At 50.7% G+C, this 21,680-nt stretch overlaps 1 protein-coding gene across 9 annotated transcripts in view; it reads left to right on the top strand.

Moving 5' to 3' along the window:
* Positions 1–21,452, top strand: part of NUMBL (NUMB like endocytic adaptor protein) — a 28,021-nt gene extending 6,569 nt beyond the window's left edge. For 5 of the 9 annotated variants that reach the window (XM_005655856.4, XM_021094400.2, XM_084961052.1 and 2 more), the window contains exons 4-10: positions 347–421; positions 511–585; positions 1,818–1,958; positions 7,849–8,038; positions 13,581–13,886; positions 17,706–17,828; positions 20,016–21,452. In XM_005655856.4, the coding sequence (XP_005655913.3) occupies positions 347–421; positions 511–585; positions 1,818–1,958; positions 7,849–8,038; positions 13,581–13,886; positions 17,706–17,828; positions 20,016–20,659 (1,554 nt within the window). In that variant the 3' untranslated portion in view covers positions 20,660–21,452. The remainder of the gene's footprint in view (positions 1–346; positions 422–510; positions 586–1,817; positions 1,959–7,848; positions 8,039–13,580; positions 13,887–17,705; positions 17,829–20,015) is intronic. The other 4 variants (XM_021094402.2, XM_021094401.2, XM_084961055.1 and 1 more) reach the window with 1 other exon arrangement.
* The last annotated feature ends 228 nt before the right edge of the window (positions 21,453–21,680 follow it).

Below are 21,680 nucleotides of genomic sequence, written 5' to 3'. Positions count from 1 at the left end.
CACCCCCGACGGGGTGAGGGAGCTGGGGCACGTGTAGCCCAGGTCCCATCAGTCATTGAGTGAGGCCAGCACAGACGCTGGCGGTCAAAAGGACACCAGTGATGTGTTAAGAAAGCTCGGGGATGGAGGCAGGGTAGGAATCCCCACTACCTGCTGTGCTTCAGTTTTCTCCTCTGTATCTCTGGGACATGAATGGGGTACCCACCTTGCCGTGTTGGGGTGCAGAGTAAATGAATTAATACATACAATATGCTTAGGACATTGATGCGTCTCAGGTGCTCAATGAACACTAGCAGTTATTGATTATTTGGCTCATTCCATGTCCCCCTGTTCTCTCCCCACCAAGTACCTGGGCCACGTGGAGGTGGAGGAGTCCCGGGGGATGCACGTGTGTGAAGATGCTGTGAAGAAGCTAAAGGCGGTGAGTGAGGGGCTGGAACAGGGAGGGGTCAAGGTCAGAGTGGAAGAGGCGGCCCTGACCACGCCCTCTGTCCTCCTCCTCCACTCCAGATGGGCCGGAAGTCTGTGAAGTCTGTCCTGTGGGTGTCAGCCGATGGGCTCCGGGTGGTGGATGACAAGACTAAGGTAGGAGGCCCGTGGGCCTGGGAGTGGCCACTAGTGGGCCCCTCTTCCAACCCTGCAATGGGTCCAGGGATGCCTTCCCACCCAACAGGATGTCCCTCCCTTGGGGACCTTCTAAACTAAGCTGTGTGCTCCTGTGACATCTTGGTGCATCTCATGGTCATAGTTCAGAATTGCGTCCCATGGCTGTTTGTGAACTGGCGTGGATAGTGGGTGAGAGCTCAGACTGCAGAGCAGCTCAGATCCCAGCTCCCCTACTTAACTGGCTGGGTGACCCTGGGCAGTGGGGTGGAGTGGGGTATGTGATTTAACCTTTTCGTCCTTCACTTGCCTCATTTGTAAAGTGGGGATAAAAATGGACCCTACGAATAAATGAGCAAGTGTACGGAGGGAGTTCCCATTGTGGCTCAGCAGGTTAAGAACCTGACTAGTATCCATGAGGATGCGGGTTCGATCTCTGGTCTCGCTCAGAAGCTGGCATTGCTGTGAGCTGTGGTGTAGGTTGCAAAGGCGGCTCGGATCCTGAGTTGATATGGCTATGGCATAGGCCGGCAGCGGCAGCTCCGATTTGACCCCTAGCTCGGAAACTTCCATGTGCTGAAGGTGTGGCCCTGAAAAGAAAAAGAAATGAATAAAATTTCTTGCAAAAAAAAAAAAGGGAAGTATATGCAAATAGTTTAAAACTATGTATGATCCAGCAGAGGTGTTCCGGTTAATGAACGTTAGCTGCCGTGTGCTCATGTGCTGTCTACCCGGCCAGATGGGAGCTCCATGGGCCAGGGTCTGGGTATCTGCTGGGCATCGAACTCCTGGCCACAGAGCCTTGCCAAGGAGGCAGCCAGCACGTGATGACACTTAGGTTAATGACTGAACAGGATTGGCGCCTTGTTAACACCTCCTCCCAGAAGCTTTCCCTGACAACCCCAGCAACTTGGGTCAGGCACCTCCGCTGGCTCCTGAAGGCCTTTGTGCCTCCCGCTCCCAGCCCTGACCCCTCTGCCTTTGCCGCCCTCATTACAGCCCGGCTGTGACTCTGGCCTGTCTCCATCTGGTGGTGGGTCTGCTTCCTGCCCTAAACCGGGAGCTGCATGGGAGCAGGGCCCATAAGCGGTTTCACCAAGTGCAGTGTCCCCACCCGGTTCAGGACAGGATATAGAACAGACCCTAGGGGGGTGTTGAATGAATACACGAAGAAAGGTTCACATGCCTTCCCTGGGCTCCCCGGCCCCTCCCAGGACCTGCTGGTAGACCAGACCATCGAAAAGGTCTCCTTTTGTGCCCCTGACCGCAACCTGGACAAGGCTTTCTCCTACATCTGCCGCGATGGCACCACCCGCCGCTGGATCTGCCACTGTTTCCTGGCGCTCAAGGACTCTGTGAGTATCAGCAAAGCCCAAAGCCCGCTGACTCTTCTCTCTCATGTCCTGGTGTTCCACCCACACCGCCAGGCAGCTTTGTGGAGTCAGCCAAGTCACTCCTGTCGGTGGTCTGGAAAAGGGGGTGCCCTCAGAGCCCCTCACTTAGAAGATTGTTGTTAAGACTTGAGAGATTAGTACAGAGTGTTTGGAACGATGCCTGGCACAGAAAACACTCAGGAAAGCATTAGTTCTCCTCCTTCTCACTATCAATAGCCCTTCATGTTTCTCTAACTTCTCATGGAGGATCATATGCGTACAGTAACTTGCACAGATGGCCTGGGCACAGCTCCATGAACCTTTGCTTGTTTTTCTTTCTTGGCCGCCCTGCGGCGTGTGGGGTTCCTGGGCCAGGGATCAGATCCAAGCCGCAGGTGCGACCTATGCTGCAGCTGCAGCAGCACCAGATCCTTTAAGCCACTGTGCAGGGCTGGGGATTGACCCTTCATCGTGGCACTGCAGAGACGCTGCTGATCCTATTGAGCTGCAGTGGGAACTCCAGCTTTTGCACATTTTTAAACCCCACCCAAGTCACGTTGTGGTTTCCTGCCCGCAACAGCCCCCTCAGGCCCTTCTGAAATAATACCCCCCAGGGTACTCACCCTTCCTGTAGCCTCAATTCTTTGTGCCTGTGGTTCTTTATACTTGTGGGGGAGGATCAAGGTCCCCTCTGAGAATCTGATGAAAGCGACAAATGGACTGTTTTCTGAGAAGCATTCTCACAGGATTCTGAGGCTTGTGAGAGAAAACCCCCAGATACCAGTGATTTCTGTGAAATAGAAGTTTGTGTCTGTTTCATGTGAAACACATTTCTAGATAGGCAGCACAGCATTGCTCTGCGCTCAAGGGCCATGGCTGCTTTTGTTTGTTTGTTTTGCTATTTCTTTGGGCCGCTCCTGCGGCATATGGAGGTTCCCAGGCTAGGGGTCGAATCGGAGCTGTAGCCACCAGCCTACACCAGAGCCACAGCAACTCGGGATCCGAGCCACGTCTGCAACCTACTCCACAGGTCACGGCAACGCTGGATCGTTAACCCACTGAGCAAGGGCAGGGACCGAACCGGCAACCTCATGGTTCCTAGTCGGATTCGTTAACCACTGCGCCACCACGGGAACTCCGGCCATGGCTGCTTTTATCTTGTTGCTACAGTGGAATGTGGCTTCCATGCCATGATCCAAGATGAATGTGCTTGCTCCAGCCTTCGCATCTTCATCCCAACCACATAAAGGACGGGGCCAGGAAAAGGTGCACGCGCCCTGCTTTTTGGGAGGAGCGAGCCACTTCCTCTTGGTCAGAACCAATAGGTTACATCCTTTTGGTCAGAACCTGGTTACACAGATATCCCCAGCTGTCAAAGATGGTGGAAAAGACAGTCTTTATTCTGCCCTGTCTCCTGGACTCTGATCTCAGACCCTTCCCAACTTAGTAGGAAGCTACAGTCTCAGCCCCCTACATTGGTTGCTGGCAACAGAAACTAATCTAGCTAACGTACATGAAATGATGGAAAGGATATGAGGAATCACACACAATCCAAGGGCAACTGGAGCAGTAAGCGTCAGAAAGAGCAGAGAGCAGAGCAGCCCGGGTCCAGTCATAGAACTTCCTGCCCCCAGCAGAGTCCCTCAAGCAGCACCAGGGGACTGTTCCTTTAGGGCGCCATGGCAGAGATGAATCCATCTCTGGGTTCGAATGCTAAAGAGGAGGCATGGGATCCACCTAGCAGGCCGCTGTCTGCCTGTGAGGATAATGGAGCACCCAGATCGATTGATCTAGTGTTGAGCACCCAATTCGATTGGTCCATCGCAGGGAAATTAGAAAGGACTTGGGGGCGCTGTTAAAAAGCAGGAGGGATGGGAGTACCCCCTGTGGTGCAACGGGATTGCTGGTGTCTCTGCAGTGCCGGGACACAGGTTCCATCCCATGCCCGGCACTGTGGGTTAAAGGTTCTGACGCTGCTGCAGCTGTGGTGTAGGTTGCAACTGTGGCTCAGATCTGATTCCTGGTCTGGGGCAGCTGAAAAAGGGGAAAAAAAAAAAAAAAAAGCAGAGGAATGGATCCTGGAAAAGTGAAACAACACCTGTCTCCATTCAGAGACTTGCCATCTTTTCCTTCATTTTCAGATATCCCAACTCCACATAGCTCTGAGCTCCCCAAACTAGTCAGTACCCCCCACTTCTTCACATGGGGGTGGGGGCAGAGGAGAATGAGCCATGAGGCTGTGTGTTGCCGTTTTGGACTTGGCCTTGGAAGCCATACAGCCAGTGCTTCTGTGGCTTCTTCTGCCCAGGCGGAGGTCCTCCCAGGCCAAGGGAAGAGAACAAAGACTCCACCTCCGATAGGGGAGTGACAGAGTTCTGGAAAATCACGTGGGGTCAGACATTTGTTGCGGCTGTTTTTGGAAAATACACTGCCTCTTGGTTGGTGTGGATTTGGTGTCGAATCAGCCGGCCGTGTGACCTTAAGCACAAGTGGCTTCTCCTCGCTGGGACTCAGTTTCCTCCTGCGTGAAATGGGGGTAATAGCCGAGGCTGCTCCCACGGAAGCACCCATTTCAGTTACACACGGAAAGTTCGAAACTGTGTCCTGTAATCAGTGTTCAGTAAATAGGAACAGCTGCTGTCATTTGAAGACTATTTGGGGATGCAAATCAGAGCAAGGAGAGCGCGGGACCGTCTCCTCCGAGTACAGTGTGACCATGGCCGAAATCCTTCCCATGTCCAAGCTCTGGCTTTTTTCTTTCTTCTATTGTGAATAGTACTTCTGTGGATATTTGCATGCACACATTTGTTTGACTCTCTGTTTTTAATTGCTCTGGTTATAAACCTCGGAGTAGAACTGCTGGGTCCTATAGTAAATTTATGTTTTGATTTTTTTTTTTCTTTAGGGCCACACCTGCAGCACATGGAGGTTCCCAGGCTAGGGGTCGAGCTGGAGCTGGAGCTGCTGGTCTATACCACAGCCACGCTAATGCAGGATCCGAGCCTTGTCTGCGACCTACACCACAGCTTATGGCAACGCCAGATCCTTAAGCCACTGAGCGAGGCTAGGGATCCAACCTGCGTCCTCATGGATGCTAGTCAGATTCTTTTCTGCTTAGCCACGACGGGAACTCCTGTTTAATTTTTTGGAGTCATTTCCAAATTGTTTTCCACCATTTTACATTCCCACTGGCAATGTATGAGGTCCCAATCTCTCCACATTTTTGCCAACACTTTTTAAAATACTATTATTATAGCTGTTCTATACGAATGAAGTGGTATCTCATTGTGTGTTTTTTGTTTGTTTGCGGGGTTTTTTGGCCGCACCTGTGGCATTCAGTCATTGAACATCCTTTCATGTGCTTAGTGGCCATTTGTATATCTTTTTCAGAGAAATATCTATTCAAATCCTTTACTGATTTTTAATTAGGTTGTTTGTCTCTTTGTTACGAAGTTCAGAGTTCGCGTTGTGGCTCAGCATGTTAAGAACCTGACTAGTATCAGTGAGGATGTGGGTTCAGTCCCTTGCCTTGCTCGGTGGGTTAAGGATCCGCCTATGTCTCAAGCGGTGGTGTAGGTCACAGATGCATCTCGGATCTGGCATTGCTGTGGCTGTGGCAGAGGCCAGCAGCTGAAGCTCTGATTCGACCTCTAGTCTGGAACTTCCATATGCCGCAGGTGTGGCCTTAAAAAGAAAACATATATATATATTGTTGAGTTGTAAGGGCTCTTTATATATCCTGGATACCAGATTCTTATCAGTTATATGATTTACAAAACTTTTCCCCCATTATTTTTTTAATTAAATTTTTATTTTTTATTATTTATTTATTTATTTTTGTCTTTTTGCCATTTCTTGGGCCGCTCTCGCGGCATATGGAGGTTCCCAGGCTAGGGGTCAAATCGGAGCTGTAGCCACCGGCCTACGCCAGAGCCACAGCAACTCGGGATCCGAGCCACGTCTGCAACCTACACCACAGCTCACGGCAACGCTGGATCCTTAACCCACTGAGCAAGGGCAGGGATCGAACCGGCAACCTCATGGTTCCTAGTTGGATTTGTTAACCACCACAGGAACTTCCCATTATTTTTTTTTTAAAGCCAAACCCTCAGCATATGGAAGTTCCAGAGTTAGGGCTTGAATGCAAGCCATAGCTGTGACCTGTGCCGTAGCTGCCGTAATGCCAGATCCTTTGACCCACTGTTCACCTGATTCTTGCAACAGTCCTGTGAAGCAGGTGCTGTCAGAGGTCTCCTTTTACAGATGAGGAGGCTCAGGCACTGAGAAGTGATTTTCTTGAGATTCAGCAGTTGAGAACTGGGAAAACAGCCTCAATCCCAGGCTATCTGGCCTTGGACCCTGTCAAGTAGGCTTGAAGATTTGTAGTTTAAACCCCCAACACTACTAGAAAATGTTTTGGAGGAGTTCCTGTCGTGTCACAAGAGAAATGAATCCGACTAGGAGCCATGAGGTTTTGGGTTCAATACCTGGTCTCACTCAGTGGGTTAAGGATCCGGCGTTGCTGTGAGCTGTGGTGTAGGTCGCAGACGTGGCTCGGATCCCGCATGGCTGTGACGTAGGCTGGCAGCACTAGCTCTGATTGGTCCCCTAGCCTGGGAACCTCATGCCACAGGTGCGGCCCTAAAAAGACAAAAAACAAACAAACAAACAAAAAACCAACTTATCCCCAGACACTTGAGCATGCATACCATTAAGGAGAATTCATATTTATTTCCAGCTCCTTTTTTTCTTTCTTTTTTTTTTTTTTTGGTCTTTTTCCTATTTCTTGGGCCGTTCCCGCGGCATATGGAGGTTCCCAGGCTAGGGGTCGAATCGGAGCTGTAGCCACCGGCCTACGCCAGAGCCACAGCAACTCGGGATCCGAGCCACGTCTGCAACCTACACCACAGCTCACGGCAACGCTGGATCATTAACCCACTGAGCAAGGGCAGGGACCGAACCCGCAACCTCATGGTTCCTAGTTGGATTCGTTAACCACTGCGCCACGACGGGAACTCCCTTTTTTTTATTTCTTTTTAGGACCACACCCGATGCATATGGAGGTTCCCAGGCTGGGGGTCTAATCACAGCTACAGCTGCCGGCCTTCACCACAGCCACAGCAACGCCAGATCCTTAACCCACTGAGCGAGGCCAGGGATGGAAGCTGCAACCTCATGGTTCCTAGTCGGATTTGTTTCCACTGCACCACGATGGGGGGAGGGGGCAGTGCACACTCCTCAGCTCTTTTTCTTTTGAAATGCAATACATGCTGATCACAAACCTTAAGTATACATTTGCTGGGTTTTGACAACTGTATACACCAATATAACCCAACCCCCCCATCATGATCTAGAATGTTCCCACCACCCAGACTGTCCCCCCTCTTCATGCTCCTTCCCAGTCAATCCCCTCCCCCCCCCCCCCCCCGTGGTGTAAGAAACAACCCGTTCTGGCTTTTTTTTTTTTTAATTAAAGTCTAATTGATTTACAATGTTCCATCAATTTCTGCTGTACAGAAAGTGACCCAGTCGTATATATATATACATGCATTCTTTGTCTGATACTATCTTCCATCGTGTTCCATCACGAGTGATGGCATAGAGTTCCCTGTGCTGTACAGCAGGACTCTGTTGTCTGATTCCGCCATTTTTTTCACCATTGATTAATTTTGCTCAGTTCTGAAACTCATAAATGGAGCCGTCCGGTATTACACTCTTGTCTCTGGCTTTTGTCCCTCGGGGTGCAGATGTGCACGGAGGCCCTAAGAGGTGAAGGGACTCATCCGGGGTTACGCGGCAGCTGGAACCCGGGATCCTGGCATCTGTCTGCCCCGCACAGCGTCGCTAAGCCAGCCCCAACCTCTTCCCACAGGGCGAGCGGCTGAGCCACGCGGTGGGCTGCGCTTTTGCCGCCTGCCTGGAGCGGAAACAGCGGCGGGAGAAGGAGTGCGGGGTCACGGCGGCCTTCGATGCCAGCCGCACCAGCTTCGCCCGCGAGGGCTCCTTCCGCCTGTCTGGGGGTGGGCGGCCCGCGGAGAGAGAGGCCCCCGACAAGAAGAAAGGTGGGTGCTGCCCGGAGGGTGGGGCCGAGGCATCCAGGTTTGGGGTCGGGGGAGGGAGAGCTGCAGAGGTACAGGGACTCTACAGTTTGCAAAGCAAGGCACCAACCGCGAAGTTTGGTTACGGTTTATAAACCATGCTTCGGTTTGAGTCCTTTGGGCAATATTCTGTCGGCCACAAATCGCGGCAAAGCTCACCCAGCGCATTATTATCTGCTAACCCAGGGAGGTTCCCGGGCTTTTCAAACCAAGTACCCAGATCTGTTATTGGCTTGTGACGTCAGCTTGCTGGGTTGTAGCTGCATTTTAGAAAGAATAGAAAATACCAGAGTAATTGAATGTAATAAGGGTAAGTATAATTAAATGGTACGTGTGTGTGTGATGGGTTACTCTGTAAAAGTATTTTATATTCTGGGTTGCCATGAAAGTTTGGTAAATACCTGGTGAGCTCTAACCTTCTAGGTCAAAGGCAGATAGTCTGTAAGTTCTCAAACTATTTTAAAAACATAAGTCTGGATTTCCCATTGCGGCTTAGTGGTCACAAACCGGACTAGTATCGATCTCTGGCCGAGCTCAGTGGGTTAAGGATCTGGGGTTGCGGTGAGCTGTGGTGTAGGTCGCAGACCCATCTCAGATTTGGTGTTGCTTTGGCCATGGTGCAGGCTGGCAGCTGCAGCTCCAATTCCACCCCTAGCCTGGGAACTTCCATATGCCACAGTGCAGCCCTAAAAAACAAACAAACAAAACACCATAGGTCTGTTATATGCTGAGTGAAAATGCAATTTTCTTTTCTTTTTTTTTTTTTACTGTGGATTCCGGTTTTTAGGTTTTTGGAAAACACTGCTTAGAATTTACAGAATTTACCATTGAGAACCAGGATAAAGGAGACTGAAGCCATTTGACAGATATTAATAAATGCAACGTGTGATCCTGAATTGGATCCTGGATATTTTATATATATATATATATATATATATATATATATGGATATATATTACATGTATGTGGAATATATGTGTGCACTATACATATGAGTATACAGAAATGTATATAGAGAGAGCCGAACATCCATAAAGGACATGAGCCGGACAGTTGGAGAAGTTGGAATATGGACTGTAGATTAGCTGATAGGATCACATCCACATTAAATTTCCCAAGGGAGAAATTGTTCTTGTTCTTAGGTACGTGCTGAAAGTTTTAGGGTCGAGTAAGCTGCCTGCAACTTACTCTTTCTTTTCCTCTCCTGTCTTTTATATATAGTAGTGTGTATCCATCCGTCTCAAACTCCTAATTTATCCCTCCCCTCCCTTCCTCCTTCTGTAACGAGTTTGTTTTCTGCCTGTGAGTCTATTTTTGTTTTGTAAATAAATTCATTTGTATCTTTATTTTTATAGGTATATATTTTTTGGCTGCACCCGTGGCATGCGGAAGTTCCCAGGCCAGGGATCAAACCTGTGCCACAGCAGTAATGCCAGATCCTTAACCTCTGCGCCACGAGGGACCTTCTGTATTTTTTTTTTTTTTTTTTAGATTCCATTTATAAGTGATTTTGTATGTTATTTGTCTTTCTCTTTCTGATTTGCTTCACCTAGTATGATAATCTCTAAGTCCATCCATGTTGCTGCAAAAGGCATTATTTCATTCTTTTTATGGCTGAGTAATATCCCATTGTATATATATGTATATACCACATCTTCTTTATCCATTCGTCTGTCAATGGACATTTAGATTGCTTCTATGTCTGGGTTATTGTATGCAACTTACTCTTAAATGATACAGAAAAAAGACTATGGAAGGAAAGACAGAGCAAAAACAGTGACAAGTTAACACTGGAGAGCACTGGTTAAAAGGACAGGGAACTCCTTGTTCCATGATTACATCTTTTCTGCAAGTTTAAAGTATTTGTATGGAGTTCCCGTCGTGGCTCAGCAGTTGACGAATCTGACTAGGATCCATGAGGATGAAGGTTCGATCCCTGGCCTTGCTCAGTGGGTTAAGGCGCCGGCGTTGCCGTGAGCTGTGGTGTAGGTCACAAACACGGCTCAGATCCCGGGTGGCTGTGGCTGTGGCATAGGCCGGTGGCTAAAGCTCTGATTCGACCCCTTGCCTGGGAACCTCCATATGCCACCGGTGCAGCCTAAAAGACAAAAAGATGAAAATAAAATAAAGTATTTGTAACTAAAACGTTAGGAAAACAAATATTTATCCCTTGGTAGAATATTAAGAGTTTACAACCTATGTTTTTCTTTGTAAATTACACCACCATTTACAAACCTCTTGACAAATTTAAATAGTTCCTTACAACTTAGAAAATATTTTGCTGTTTTTTTGGAGTTCCCGTCGTGGCGCAGTGGTTAACGAATCCGACTAGGAACCATGAGGTTGCGGGTTCAGTCCCTGCCCTTGCTCAGTGGGTTAACGATCCGGTGTTGCCGTGACCTGTGGTGTAGGTTGCAGACGCGGCTCGGATCCTGCGTTGCTGTGCCTCTGGTGTAGGCCAGTGGCTACAGCTCCGATTCAACCCCTAGCCTGGGAACCTCCATATGCCGCCCTCCATATGCCGCGGGAGCAGCCCAAGAAATAGCAACAACAACAACAAAAGACAAAAAGACAAAAGACAAAAAAAAAAAAAAAAAAAAAGAAAAAATATTTTGCTGTTTTAAAAAAGGGAGGGGGTAGTTTCCTTGCAGTGCATCGGGTTAAGGATCCAGCATTGTCACTGCAGTGGCTCAGGTCACTGCTGTGGTGCTGGTTCCGTTCAAGACCCAGAAACTTCTGCAAGCTGAGGGTGTGGTCCCTCCCCAGTTTTTTTTTAAATTGCTATTTATATCATCTATTAGAATTTGTAAATAATTTTTTTTTAATAGGGCCATTCCTGAGGCATATGGAAGTTCCCAGTCTAAGGGTTCAATTGGAGCTACATCTGCTGGCCTGTGCCACAGCCACAGCCACTTGGGATCTGAACCAAGTCTGCGACCTACACCACAGCTCACGGCAATGCTGTATCGTTAACCCACTGAGGGAGGCCAGGGGTCGAACCTGCAACCTCATGGCTCCTAGTCGGATTCGTTTCCACTGCATCACAACGGGAACTCCAAATTGTAAAGAATTTTATCATGGAGTTCCCCTTCCAGTGCGTCAGGATTGGTGGTGTCTCTGGAGCGCTAGCACGAAGGTTCGATCCCCAGCCCAGCACAGTGGGTTAAAGATCCAGCGTTGCCACAGTGGCATAGGTCAGGACTGCAGGAGCTTCTGATCCCCAGCCCAGGAACTCCATATTCCTTGGGGCAGTCAAAAAAGAAAAAAGAAGAAGAAAAAAAAGGATTTTATCATCAACAAAGCAGATTACACAGGGTAGTTAACGTAGGGCCCGAAGATACGTTTTACTGTTTGCAGAAGAACCTGCAGAGTACACATCCTGTCACATTATGAGTCTTTACTATTTGTATAGGATAGTAGAGTTTACAGAGTACATCAAATGCTTTAGAGTTTGCAAAAGATTTTGCTGTTTCCAGAGGATATTATATTTCCAGGTACTTTGCATTTTTTATTCGTATTTTTATTTTATTTTTTGTCTTTTCAGGGCCACACCTGTGGCATATGGAGGTTTCCAGGCTAGGGGTCCAATCCAAGCTGTAGCCACCGGCCTACACCACAGCCACAGTGATGCGGGATCCGAGCCACATCTGCGACCTACATACACCACAGCTCAGGGCAACGCTGGATCCCTGAGCGAGGCTAGGGATCGAACCTGCCACCTCATGATTCCCAGTTGGATCCGTTTCCACTGCACCACGATGGGAACTCCTGCTTTGCATTTTAGAAAGCACTTTAGAGCTTGCTCAACAAAACGAGTTTACAGAGTGCAGCGCGATTTACCGAACACATCAGCGTTTTGCCCTTCGCGCACTGACTCCTGGTCTCGAGGCCCCGCACTTTCAGAAAGAGCTTTCTCCAGTTTAGGAGTTAGGAGCTTTCCACCAAGTTGTTTCTCAAACTTTTGTCGAATTCCTGAGCATCCAACATTCACTGACTCAACTGGTCCTCTGAGGAGGCCTGTTTATTCCAGGTTTAGTTGGGGAAACAGGAGCCCAGACAGGGGAGGGGACTTCCTGACGCCCCAGCTGGTGGGGACAGAGGTGGCTTCCGGGTTCCAGCCTGTCCAGGGCTGTTTCCACTGGGTGACCCCCCTCCCGCTCCCCTACTCCGCCCTGCCTGGCCTGGGGCAGAGTCTCGTCGCGCCCCCTTGTGGAAGATGCGAGAAGCGCTGAGCAACCTCCCTGTCCTCTTGGGGCTCAAGTTTAACTGCGGCTCCTTGGAGGATGGCAGTGTTTTGAGTATTGGCAGGGGTGGGGAGGCCCTGCCATTGAAAAGCCCACCTCATGGAGTCCCTGTTGTGGCTCAGTGGCAAAGAACCCTATTGGCATCCATGAGGACCTGGGTTTGATCTCTGGCCTTGCTCAGTGGGTTAAGGATCCGATGTTGCTGTGAGCTGTGGTGTAGGTCGCAGGCACGGCTTGGATCCTGCACTGCTGTGGCTGTGGTGTAGGCCGGCAGCTGCAGCTCTGATTCGATCCCTAGCCTGGGAACCTCCATGTGCTGTGGGTGCGGTCCTAAAAAGACAAAAAGAAGAAGAAGCACACTTCTTGTGATAAGTGGGGAGACCAAGTACCCGAAGAGGACAGAGGACTGCCCCGGGGGGGGGGGAGCCCAGGCTCCGGGGCCGAAACAATCTGGAAAACTCCTCAGAGGAGAAACGTGCCAAGCTGAGTCTAGAACACTGGGCAGCAACTGGAGGAAAGGAGGGGTTCCTGAGGTGGGAGGACTAGTGGGGGTCAGAGACAGTGAGCAGAGCGGGTGGAATGACCGTGGAAGGCGGCACGATGTGCAGGGACCAGGCCGGAGACAGGAGAGCGCAGTCGTTGTGCAGACTCTGGCGTTGGCCTGCCCCTTCCTGGCAGTGTGGCTCAGGCAAGGCACCTACCTGCTGGGCCTCAGGGTCCACATCTGTAAAATGGGCATAGCGGTGGTCTCGACCTCATGGGGTTGTGAGTGTTGACAGAGTTGGAACGATGCCTGATACACTGGCCCTGCACCAAAGAAGTGTTTCTTAAATTAATCAGCAAAGGATCCGGAATTCCCTGGTGACCTTGCAGATAAGGATCTGACGATGTCACCGCTGTAGTGTGGTGGGTTTGATCCCCGGCCTGGGAATTTCTGTATGCCATGGGTTTGGCCGAAAAGTTAAAAAGCCAGCAAAAAGAAAGGGAGACAGAAGGTTTCGGAGGGAACAACAGCAAAATCAGCACAAGAAGATGGATGGGGACAGAAAGCTTGAGACACACAGAGGGTCAGGTTGGGTGACGACTCCCCAAAGGCCTTGTGGGAAGGCGGTCCTGGCTTGGGTGGGGATGAGGGACACTTCAGGGCTCTGGCCAGCTTGCCTTGAGGGCAGGGCACAATGGGTAAGGAAAAGAGTTAAGAGGTCTGGGGCCTCCAATGCCAAAGTGAGGTACCTAACCAGCTGTCCCCGCCTTGTTTCCAGCAGAGGCAGCAGCTGCCCCAACTGTGGCTCCTGGCCCTGCCCAGCCTGGGCACGTGTCCCCAACACCGGCCACCACATCCCCTGGCGAGAAGGGTGAGGCAGGCACCCCAGTGGCCGCAGGTACCACTGCAGCCGCCATCCCCCGGCGCCACGCTCCCCTGGAGCAGCTGGTTCGCCAGGGCTCCTTCCGTGGGTTCCCGGCACTCAGCCAGAAGAACTCGCCTTTCAAACGACAGCTGAGCCTCCGGCTGAATGAGCTGCCATCCACGCTGCAGCGCCGTACTGACTTCCAGGTGAAGGGCACAGGTGAGCCTGGGACTCAGTGGGAGGGAACATTGGGATGAATCTCTTTTAAGAGAGGTAAAGAAGAGGTGGGGGAGGAGTTCCCGTTGTGGTGCAGTGGAAACGAATCCGACTAGGAACCATGAGGTTGTGGGTTCGATCCCTGGCTTTGCTCGGTGGGTTAAGGATCCAGCGTTTCTGTGAGCTATGGTGTAAGTTGAAGATGAGGCTTGGATCTTGTGTTGCTGTAGCTGTGCCATAGACCAGCAGCTGTAGCTCCAATACAACCCCTAGCCTGGGAACCTTCATATGCGTTGGGTGTGGCCCTAAAAAGCAAAACAAACAAAAAAACCACCTGTCGTGGTTCAGAGGTAACAAATTTGACTAGTATCCATGAGGACTCAGGTTAAATCCCTAGCCTTGCTCAGTGGGTTAAGGATCCAGCACTGCTGTAAGTGTTGCTGTGAGCTGTGGTATAGGTTGTAGATGTGGCTCGGATCCCGCATTGCTGTGGTGTAGGCCAGCAGCTGCAGCTCTGATTCAGCCCTTAGCATGGGCACTTCCATATGCTGCAGGTGTAGCCATGTGAAAAGAAAAAAAAAAAAAAAAAGAGGTGGTACATACCATGTTTGATGAGCATTGTCTGCCATGGGCAAAGGAGAGGTAGAACACATCATGATCAATTAGCAGTGTCTGCCCCCAGCCTGGAAGAGGAGGGAGGAAGTCTAAGTTGTGATCAGTTAGTAATGTCTGCTCCAGGCAAGAAATGGTAGAAAGGTGGTACAAGTCATGACAGTACTGTTGGCTGTAGTTGGGAACTGAGAGAGATGGCATACATCACGATTGATTAGCAAAACTTCCACAGGCCAGGGAGAGGTGAGAAGCTGCCTAGATGCCATGTTTTTGCTCAGGAGGAGACTGAGGCACCACAGGCTCCCTCCATGCCTTTGGCCAGCACAGCCATGAGATCTGGCCAGGTGAAGGATACAGGTTCAGTGCAAGGAAGAATTATGATAGATTAACAACCTGTCTAGGACAGGGAGAAGAGAGTGATGGTACACATGAGCTCCTTATGGCGTCCGTCATGAGCCAGAAAAAAGGAGCGAAAGTGGCATGCCACATGATTAATTAGCAAACTTTTCAGTGAATAAGCGAAAGGAGAGAGTGGGGGTGTTATAGCTGAGTCCCAGAAGCAGTGACAATGCTGGATCACCAGGGAACTCAATAGATTCTTTTTTTAAGTTTTTTTTTTTTTTTTTTTTTTTTGGTCTTTTTAGGGCCGCACTTGCGGCATATGGAGGTTCCCAGGCTAGGGGTCTAATTGGAGCTACAGCTGCTGGTCTACACCGCAGCCACAGCAACACCAGATCCGAGCCATCCATGTCTGTAACCTACACCATAGCTCACGGCAATGCCGGATCCTTAACCCCCTAAGCGAGGCCAGGGATCGAACCCACAACCTCATGGTTCCTAGTTGGATTCATTTCCACTGTGCCACAACAGGAACTCCTTTTTTTTAAGGTTTTTATTTTTTCTATTATAGTTGATTTACAATGTTCTGTCAATGTCTGCTGTACAGCAAAGTGACCCAGTCATTTATACACACACACACACATATTTTTTTCTCACATTATCCTCCATCATGTCCCATCGTAAGTGACTAGATATAGATCCCTGTGCAATTCAGCAGGATCCAACAGATTCTCAGTGTTGCTTGTGGACAAAAGACTGAACAGAGGCAGCACCCATCATCATTCAGGGATAGTGAGGAGGCAAGAGGTGATGCATCATTACTGATTAGCAATGTCTGCCATGCTGGTGGTAGGAGAGAGACAGTATAAATGTCCAGTTTTGCTTGGAGGGAAGATGGAATTCAAAGACCAGTCCTTTCATCTAGCATTTGGCCAGTAGAGCCAGACATCTGGCCAGGTGAGGGGTAAAGTGAGAAAAGAGTTGAATGGGAAAAAAAGCATTATGTTTGATTAGTAATGTCTGCCGTGGGCCAAGAAAAGAAGAGAGATGGCATATGTCATGATTTAAAAGCATCTGCCATAGGAAAGGGAGAAGAGAGAGGTGGCATGTTTTGCCTGAGGGGGACAGGCAGGAGGACTGTCCTTCCTCCCAGCTGTCAGTTGAAGTCATGTGGGTCTGGCCCTCTCTCCTGCTTCCATGTGCCAAATCCAAGACACCTACCCCTTATGGCCCTGGGGATTGGTGTGGGAGGTGTTGATCTGTAACCAGGAGGCTGGGTTACCCAAGAGGTGACTGCTGAGCAGATGCCAATGCTCGTCGAGAATGACGCACACTCACTCCATGTCCTGCAGCATCCCATGTTCTGCACACACCCTCAGATTGGCTGTCCTCATTAAGCAACCTGCCATTAAGCACACCCCCAGGGCTGTCACACCTGCTCCCCGAGAGATGGCAGGCACCCCAGGCTTTATTTGGAAGCCTCATGTACCAGTTACACATTGGCCTGGATGTGACTTGCCACACAGAAATTTCACAGATCTGGGAGTTCCCTGGTGGTCTGATGGTTAGGATTCAGCACTTTCACTGCTGTGGCCCAGGTTCAATACCTGGGCTGGGAACTGAGATCCCACATCAAGCTGCTGTGGGAGTTCCCTTGTGGTGCACTGGGCTAAGGATTTCCCTTGTGGTGCATTGGGCTAAGCATTGGGCTAAGGAGTTCCCTTGTGGTGCATTGGGCTAAGGAGTTCCCTTGTGGTTCATTGGGCTAAGGATCTGGCATTGTCACTGCAGCAGCTTAGGTTGCTACTGCAGCTCAGGTTTGATCCCTAGCCCAGGAACTTCCACATGTCCTGGGTGCAGGAAAAAAAAAAAAGAAAAGAAATTTCATGGACTCACACAGATGTCCAACTCCACTGCAGGTGTCACATGCACTTAGAAGTCACACACGTAGAATTCCCACTGTGGCACAACGGGATTAGCAGCATCTTGGGAGCGCTAGGACACAGGTTGGATCCCAGTCCTGGCACAGTGGGTTAAGGATCTGGCGTAGCTACAGCTGCAGCTTAGATTGCAACTACGGCTCAGATCTGATCCCTGGCCCAGGAACTCCAAAAAAGAAAAAAAGAAAAAAGATATGGTGCTGTAGTCACATCCTTAGGTTAGGGACACTCAAAAATCACACACACTTGGAAGTTGCAGAACCAGGTGTTACCATTACACACACTTAGAAAGCACATATCCAGATGTTCCAGGCAGATCACACACGCAGCTTTACACACACTTATAAAGCACACTCCAGGTTCACAAAGACTTGCAAGTCAGGTGTGCTGATTCCTGCCCAATTCCATCCATCGTGCAGGCGGATTGGCTCACCCTGGGGAATCATGATCAGGACGCCACACCTGGATTTCAGTCACACGCGGATGCCACCGCCTCAGAAGCTGCACACTCGTTTAGAATAACTCACGCATAACAAATCCGACTAGGAACCATGCGGTTTCAGGTTCGGTCCCTGGCCTTGCTCAGTGGGTTAAGGATCCGGCGTTGCCGTGAGCTGTGGTGTAGGTTGCAGACGCGGCTCGGATCCCGCGTTGCTGTGGCTGTGGTGTAGGCTGGCAGCTGTAGCTCCGATTAGACCCCTAGCCTGGGAACCTCCATATGCCCAGGGAGTGGCCTTAGGAAAGACAAAAAGATGAAAAAAAAAAAAAAAACACGTATTCACAGTTACCATTTTTGTAGCCATGGCCACTTAGTTACTGCAGAGTGGACCCATCAACCCTCACACGCTGTGAGGGCCACCTGTGGAGATGGGGTCAAAAGCAGAACCTGGCTCTGTTTGCTAATCTCTGCCCTTCCTTGACTTCCTCCTAGTGCCTGAGATGGAGCCTCCTGGTGCCAGTGACAGCGACAGCATCAATGCCCTGTGCACACAGATCAGCTCTTCTTTCGCCAGCGCTGGAGCACCAGCACCAGGGCCAGTGCCGGCCTCAACAGGTAAACTGGGGCCCTTCTTCTGGGGCAGATGCCCTGCAGTGCCTCTTCTGCACCGTGCCCCCTCCTTCAGGCAATCTTAGAATCCCTGACAATCTTGGAATCCCTCAGGCTTGGGACCATGGATCATCTTAGAACCGTGGGGTCCTCTTAGAGCCAAGGGTTCATCTTAGGACCATGAGATAACATTAGAACTATGGGGTTGGTCACCTTAGAACTATGGGATCAATTTTAAACATTCCTGTCTTAGAACCATACAAGTCAGAGTTCCTGTTGTGGTTCAGAGGGTTAAGAATCCAACACAGTCGTTCATGAGGATTTGAGTTCACTCCCTGGCCCCCTTAGTGGGTTAAAGATCCAGCGTTGCCACAAGCTGCAGCTCAGACCTGCTGTGGCTGTGGCTGTGACTTAGGTCTGCAGCTGCAGATCTCATTCAAACTCTAGCCAGGGAACTTCCCTGTGCCGCGGGTGTGGGTGTAAAAAAAGAAAAGAAAGAAAAGAAAAGAGACCTATAGCTCCAAACAGGTTTGGGGCCAGGAAACCTTGGAATCTCAGAGCCTTAGAAGAATGTTCTTCGATAAATAGTGCCACAGACTCACCAAAGAGCCAGGATCTTTTTTTTTTTTTTTTTTGGTCTTTTTAGGGCCACACCTGCAGCATATGGAAGTTCCAGGCTAGGGGTCCAATTGGAGTTGCAGCTGCTGGCCTACACCACAGCCACAGCAACTCAGGATCCAAGCCATGTCGGAGACCTGCGCTACAACTCATGGCCACGCCAGATCCTTCACCCACTGAGCAAGGCCAGGGATCGAACCTGCATCTTCATGGATACTAGTTAGGTTTGTTGCCACTGAGCCACGACAGGAATTTCTTTTTTTTGGGGCGGGGGAGCCAAGATCTTAAACTAGAAGTGTAGAAGCACCTTGGAATTGCAAACTATGTAAATTTAGAACTCTAGGATCTTCAGAAACACATTTAAAGCTGTTGGAACTTACCCACTATATTAGAAGAGTACACTCTTGGAATTCTCTTGTGGTGCAGCAGGTTAAGGATCCAGCATTGTCACTGCAGCAGCTTGGGTCACTGCTATGGCACAGATTAGATCTTTGGCCCAGGAACTTCCACATGATGCAGGCACAGCCAAGACAAAAACCAAAAACCAAAAACCAAAAACCAAACCAAAACAAAACAAAACAAAAATAGCATACTCTGAAAAAGATGTGTGCAATCTTAGAATTCGAGCCTCCTAAAACAATGCATTATGGGAGTTCCCTGGTGGCCAAGTGGTTGAGGATGTGGTGTTGTCACTGCTATGGCTTGGGTCACTGCTATGGCAAGAGTTCAACCCCTGGCCCGGAAACCTCCGTATGCTGTGGGTGCAGCCAAAACAAAAAACAGTACATTGTCAAAATATGAGAACCAAGGGTGATATTAAAAATATTTAATTATAGGAATTTCCGTTGTGGCTCAGCAGGTTAAGAATCCGACTAGTATCCAAGAGGATGTGGGTTAGATCCCTGGCCTTGCTCACAGGGTTAAGGATCTGGCATTGCCGAGAGTAACAGGTCGAAGATGTAGCTCGGATTGGACCCCTAGCCTGGGAACTTCCATATGCTGCAGGTGTGGCCCCGAAAAGGAAAAAAAAAAAAAGTTAATTACAGGTTTGGCCCTCATCAGTCAGAAGGGAAGCTGGCCTGGGTGGTTGTCAGCCTTTCCTATGCTTTTCCATCTTAGGACCTTAGAGTCTTTTTTTTGTGTGTCGTTTAAGGGTCACACCCTTGGCATATGGGAGTTCCCAGGCTGGGGGTCCAATCAGAGTTATAGCTGCTGGCCTACACCACAGCCACAGCAAGGCAGGATCTGAGCCGAGTCTGCGACCTACACCACAGCTCATGGCAACACCGGATCCTTAACCCACTGAGCAAGGCCAGGGATTGAACCTGAAACCTCATGGTTCCAAGTCAGATTCGTTTCTGCTGTGCCACGACGGGAACTCCGAGAACTGTATTTTCTTAGCTCTGCAGGACCTCACGTGGTCTAGGATGCTCAAACCATCTGCCCAAAGTCCGCACAGCGAATGAGGAGCAGAGCTGAATGCAAGGCAGGCAGCCTGGGCCAGAGTCAGAGCCCCAGCCTGGGGTTCTCTCTGCTGCGGCCCACGCCCCCTAACTGCCGCTCTCCTCTCTCCAGGGACTTCTGCCTGGGGTGAGCCCTCTGCGCCCCCTGCAGCTGCCTTCCAGCCTGGGCACAAGCGGACCCCTTCGGAGGCCGAGAGGTGGCTGGAGGAGGTATCCCAGGTGGCAAAAGCGCAGCAGCAGCAGCAGCAGCAGCAGCAGCAGCAGCAGCAGCAGGTGGCCTCAGTGCCCGCCGTGCCCCCTGGCCTGCAGCCCTTCCCCGCCCCCATGGGGCCCTTCGACGCTGCACCTGCCCAGGTGGCCGTGTTCCTGCCACCCCCACACATGCAGCCCCCTTTTGTGCCCGCCTATCCAGGCTTGGGCTATCCACCCATGCCTCGAGTGCCCGTGGTGGGCATCACACCATCACAGATGGTGGCCAATGCCTTCTGTTCAGCCGCCCAGCTCCAGCCCCAACCCGCCACCCTGCTCGGAAAAGCCGGGGCCTTCCCACCCCCAGCCACACCCAGTGTCCCCGGGAGCCAGGCCCGTCCCCGACCCAGTGGGGCACCCTGGCCCCCAGAGCCAGCACCCGCCCCGGCCCCTGAGCTGGACCCCTTTGAGGCCCAGTGGGCAGCATTAGAAGGCAAACCCGCTGTAGAGAAGCCTCCCAACCCCTTCTCAGGCGACCTGCAGAAGACCTTTGAGATCGAACTGTAGCCCGAGCCACCCTGCCCACCCCATCATCTCTAGGGGCCCCACGCCTGGGAGTGGAGGCCCAACCTCTCCCCTAGTCCTGCTCCCTAGGGCTGAGCCTCCCCCCCTCCCCCATGCCCCCTCTAACACCTTCTCTGGACCGCCTCCCACAACCACTACAGAACCGACTTTGTGATGCCCAGGTTGCGACAGGATGGAATTCAGGGACGGAGCCAGCCTGCCTAAGAGATCCATTCCTCTGCCAGACTTAGGCTGGCATCATCCCCTCCCCCGCAACCCCAAACACCAGGGGACGGCCACAATCCTACGGAGCGCCCTCGGTTCAAGCTACGTTTCCCAGTTTCTGTTGTTGACCTTCTCCCTTCCAGGGTTGGGTGGGATGGAGAAGGGATGCCCACCTGGAGGCTCTCCTGGGCCCCAGATGAGTGCCCGCCCTGAGTCTGGTCATCCCCCTGCCCCCCATACACAGCACAAGCAAAGGGCTTCCTTCTGCCCACCTGCTGCGTTCACTGCCAATGCTGTGCTCACCTCTCCCCTCCCCTTGAAGGCCCACGTCATCTTTGGGCCAAGGTCTCATGGGGGTGGGGGTCAAGTTGGGGGCCCAGGAGGCGGGGTAGGGGGAAGGGGAAGAAGATGCTCCGTTACCTCACATGGGTACCCGCTGGGGAGGCGTCCGGGAAGAAGAAAGGGGTGCCTGGCGGGTACTTTTCTATCTTTTATTTCCAGATTTTTTTGTATCTAAACTTGCAGATTTGTATTATACAAGGACAGCCAATAAAGGAAGAATATAACGGTGCCCCTCGAGAAAGCAGGGTGTGTGTCCAGGCAGGAGGGTTGGAGATGGAGCTTTTCCTCCAAGTCCTCTCCTAAAACCAGAGGGAGTAAAAAGTGTCTCCCTGCATATTAACCTGAGTAAGAGCATGGAAGTGGGTAATGCTGACCCAGCACTAGAAAAGTGGGTGTTGATGGGTACCCCAAATTAATCACCCCGTTTCTATTACAGATTCTGAACCAAGGAATTTTT

The sequence above is a fragment of the Sus scrofa genome, chromosome 6, assembly GCF_054392235.1.
Source record: "Sus scrofa isolate SSC_HxYL_T2T_F1_AM1 chromosome 6, Sscrofa_HxYL_maternal_Yorkshire_Landrace_v2.0, whole genome shotgun sequence".
Taxonomy (NCBI): Eukaryota; Metazoa; Chordata; class Mammalia; order Artiodactyla; family Suidae; genus Sus; species Sus scrofa.
Note: the sequence above shows the minus strand (reverse complement) of the source record. Positions and strands in the feature narration are given on the sequence as shown.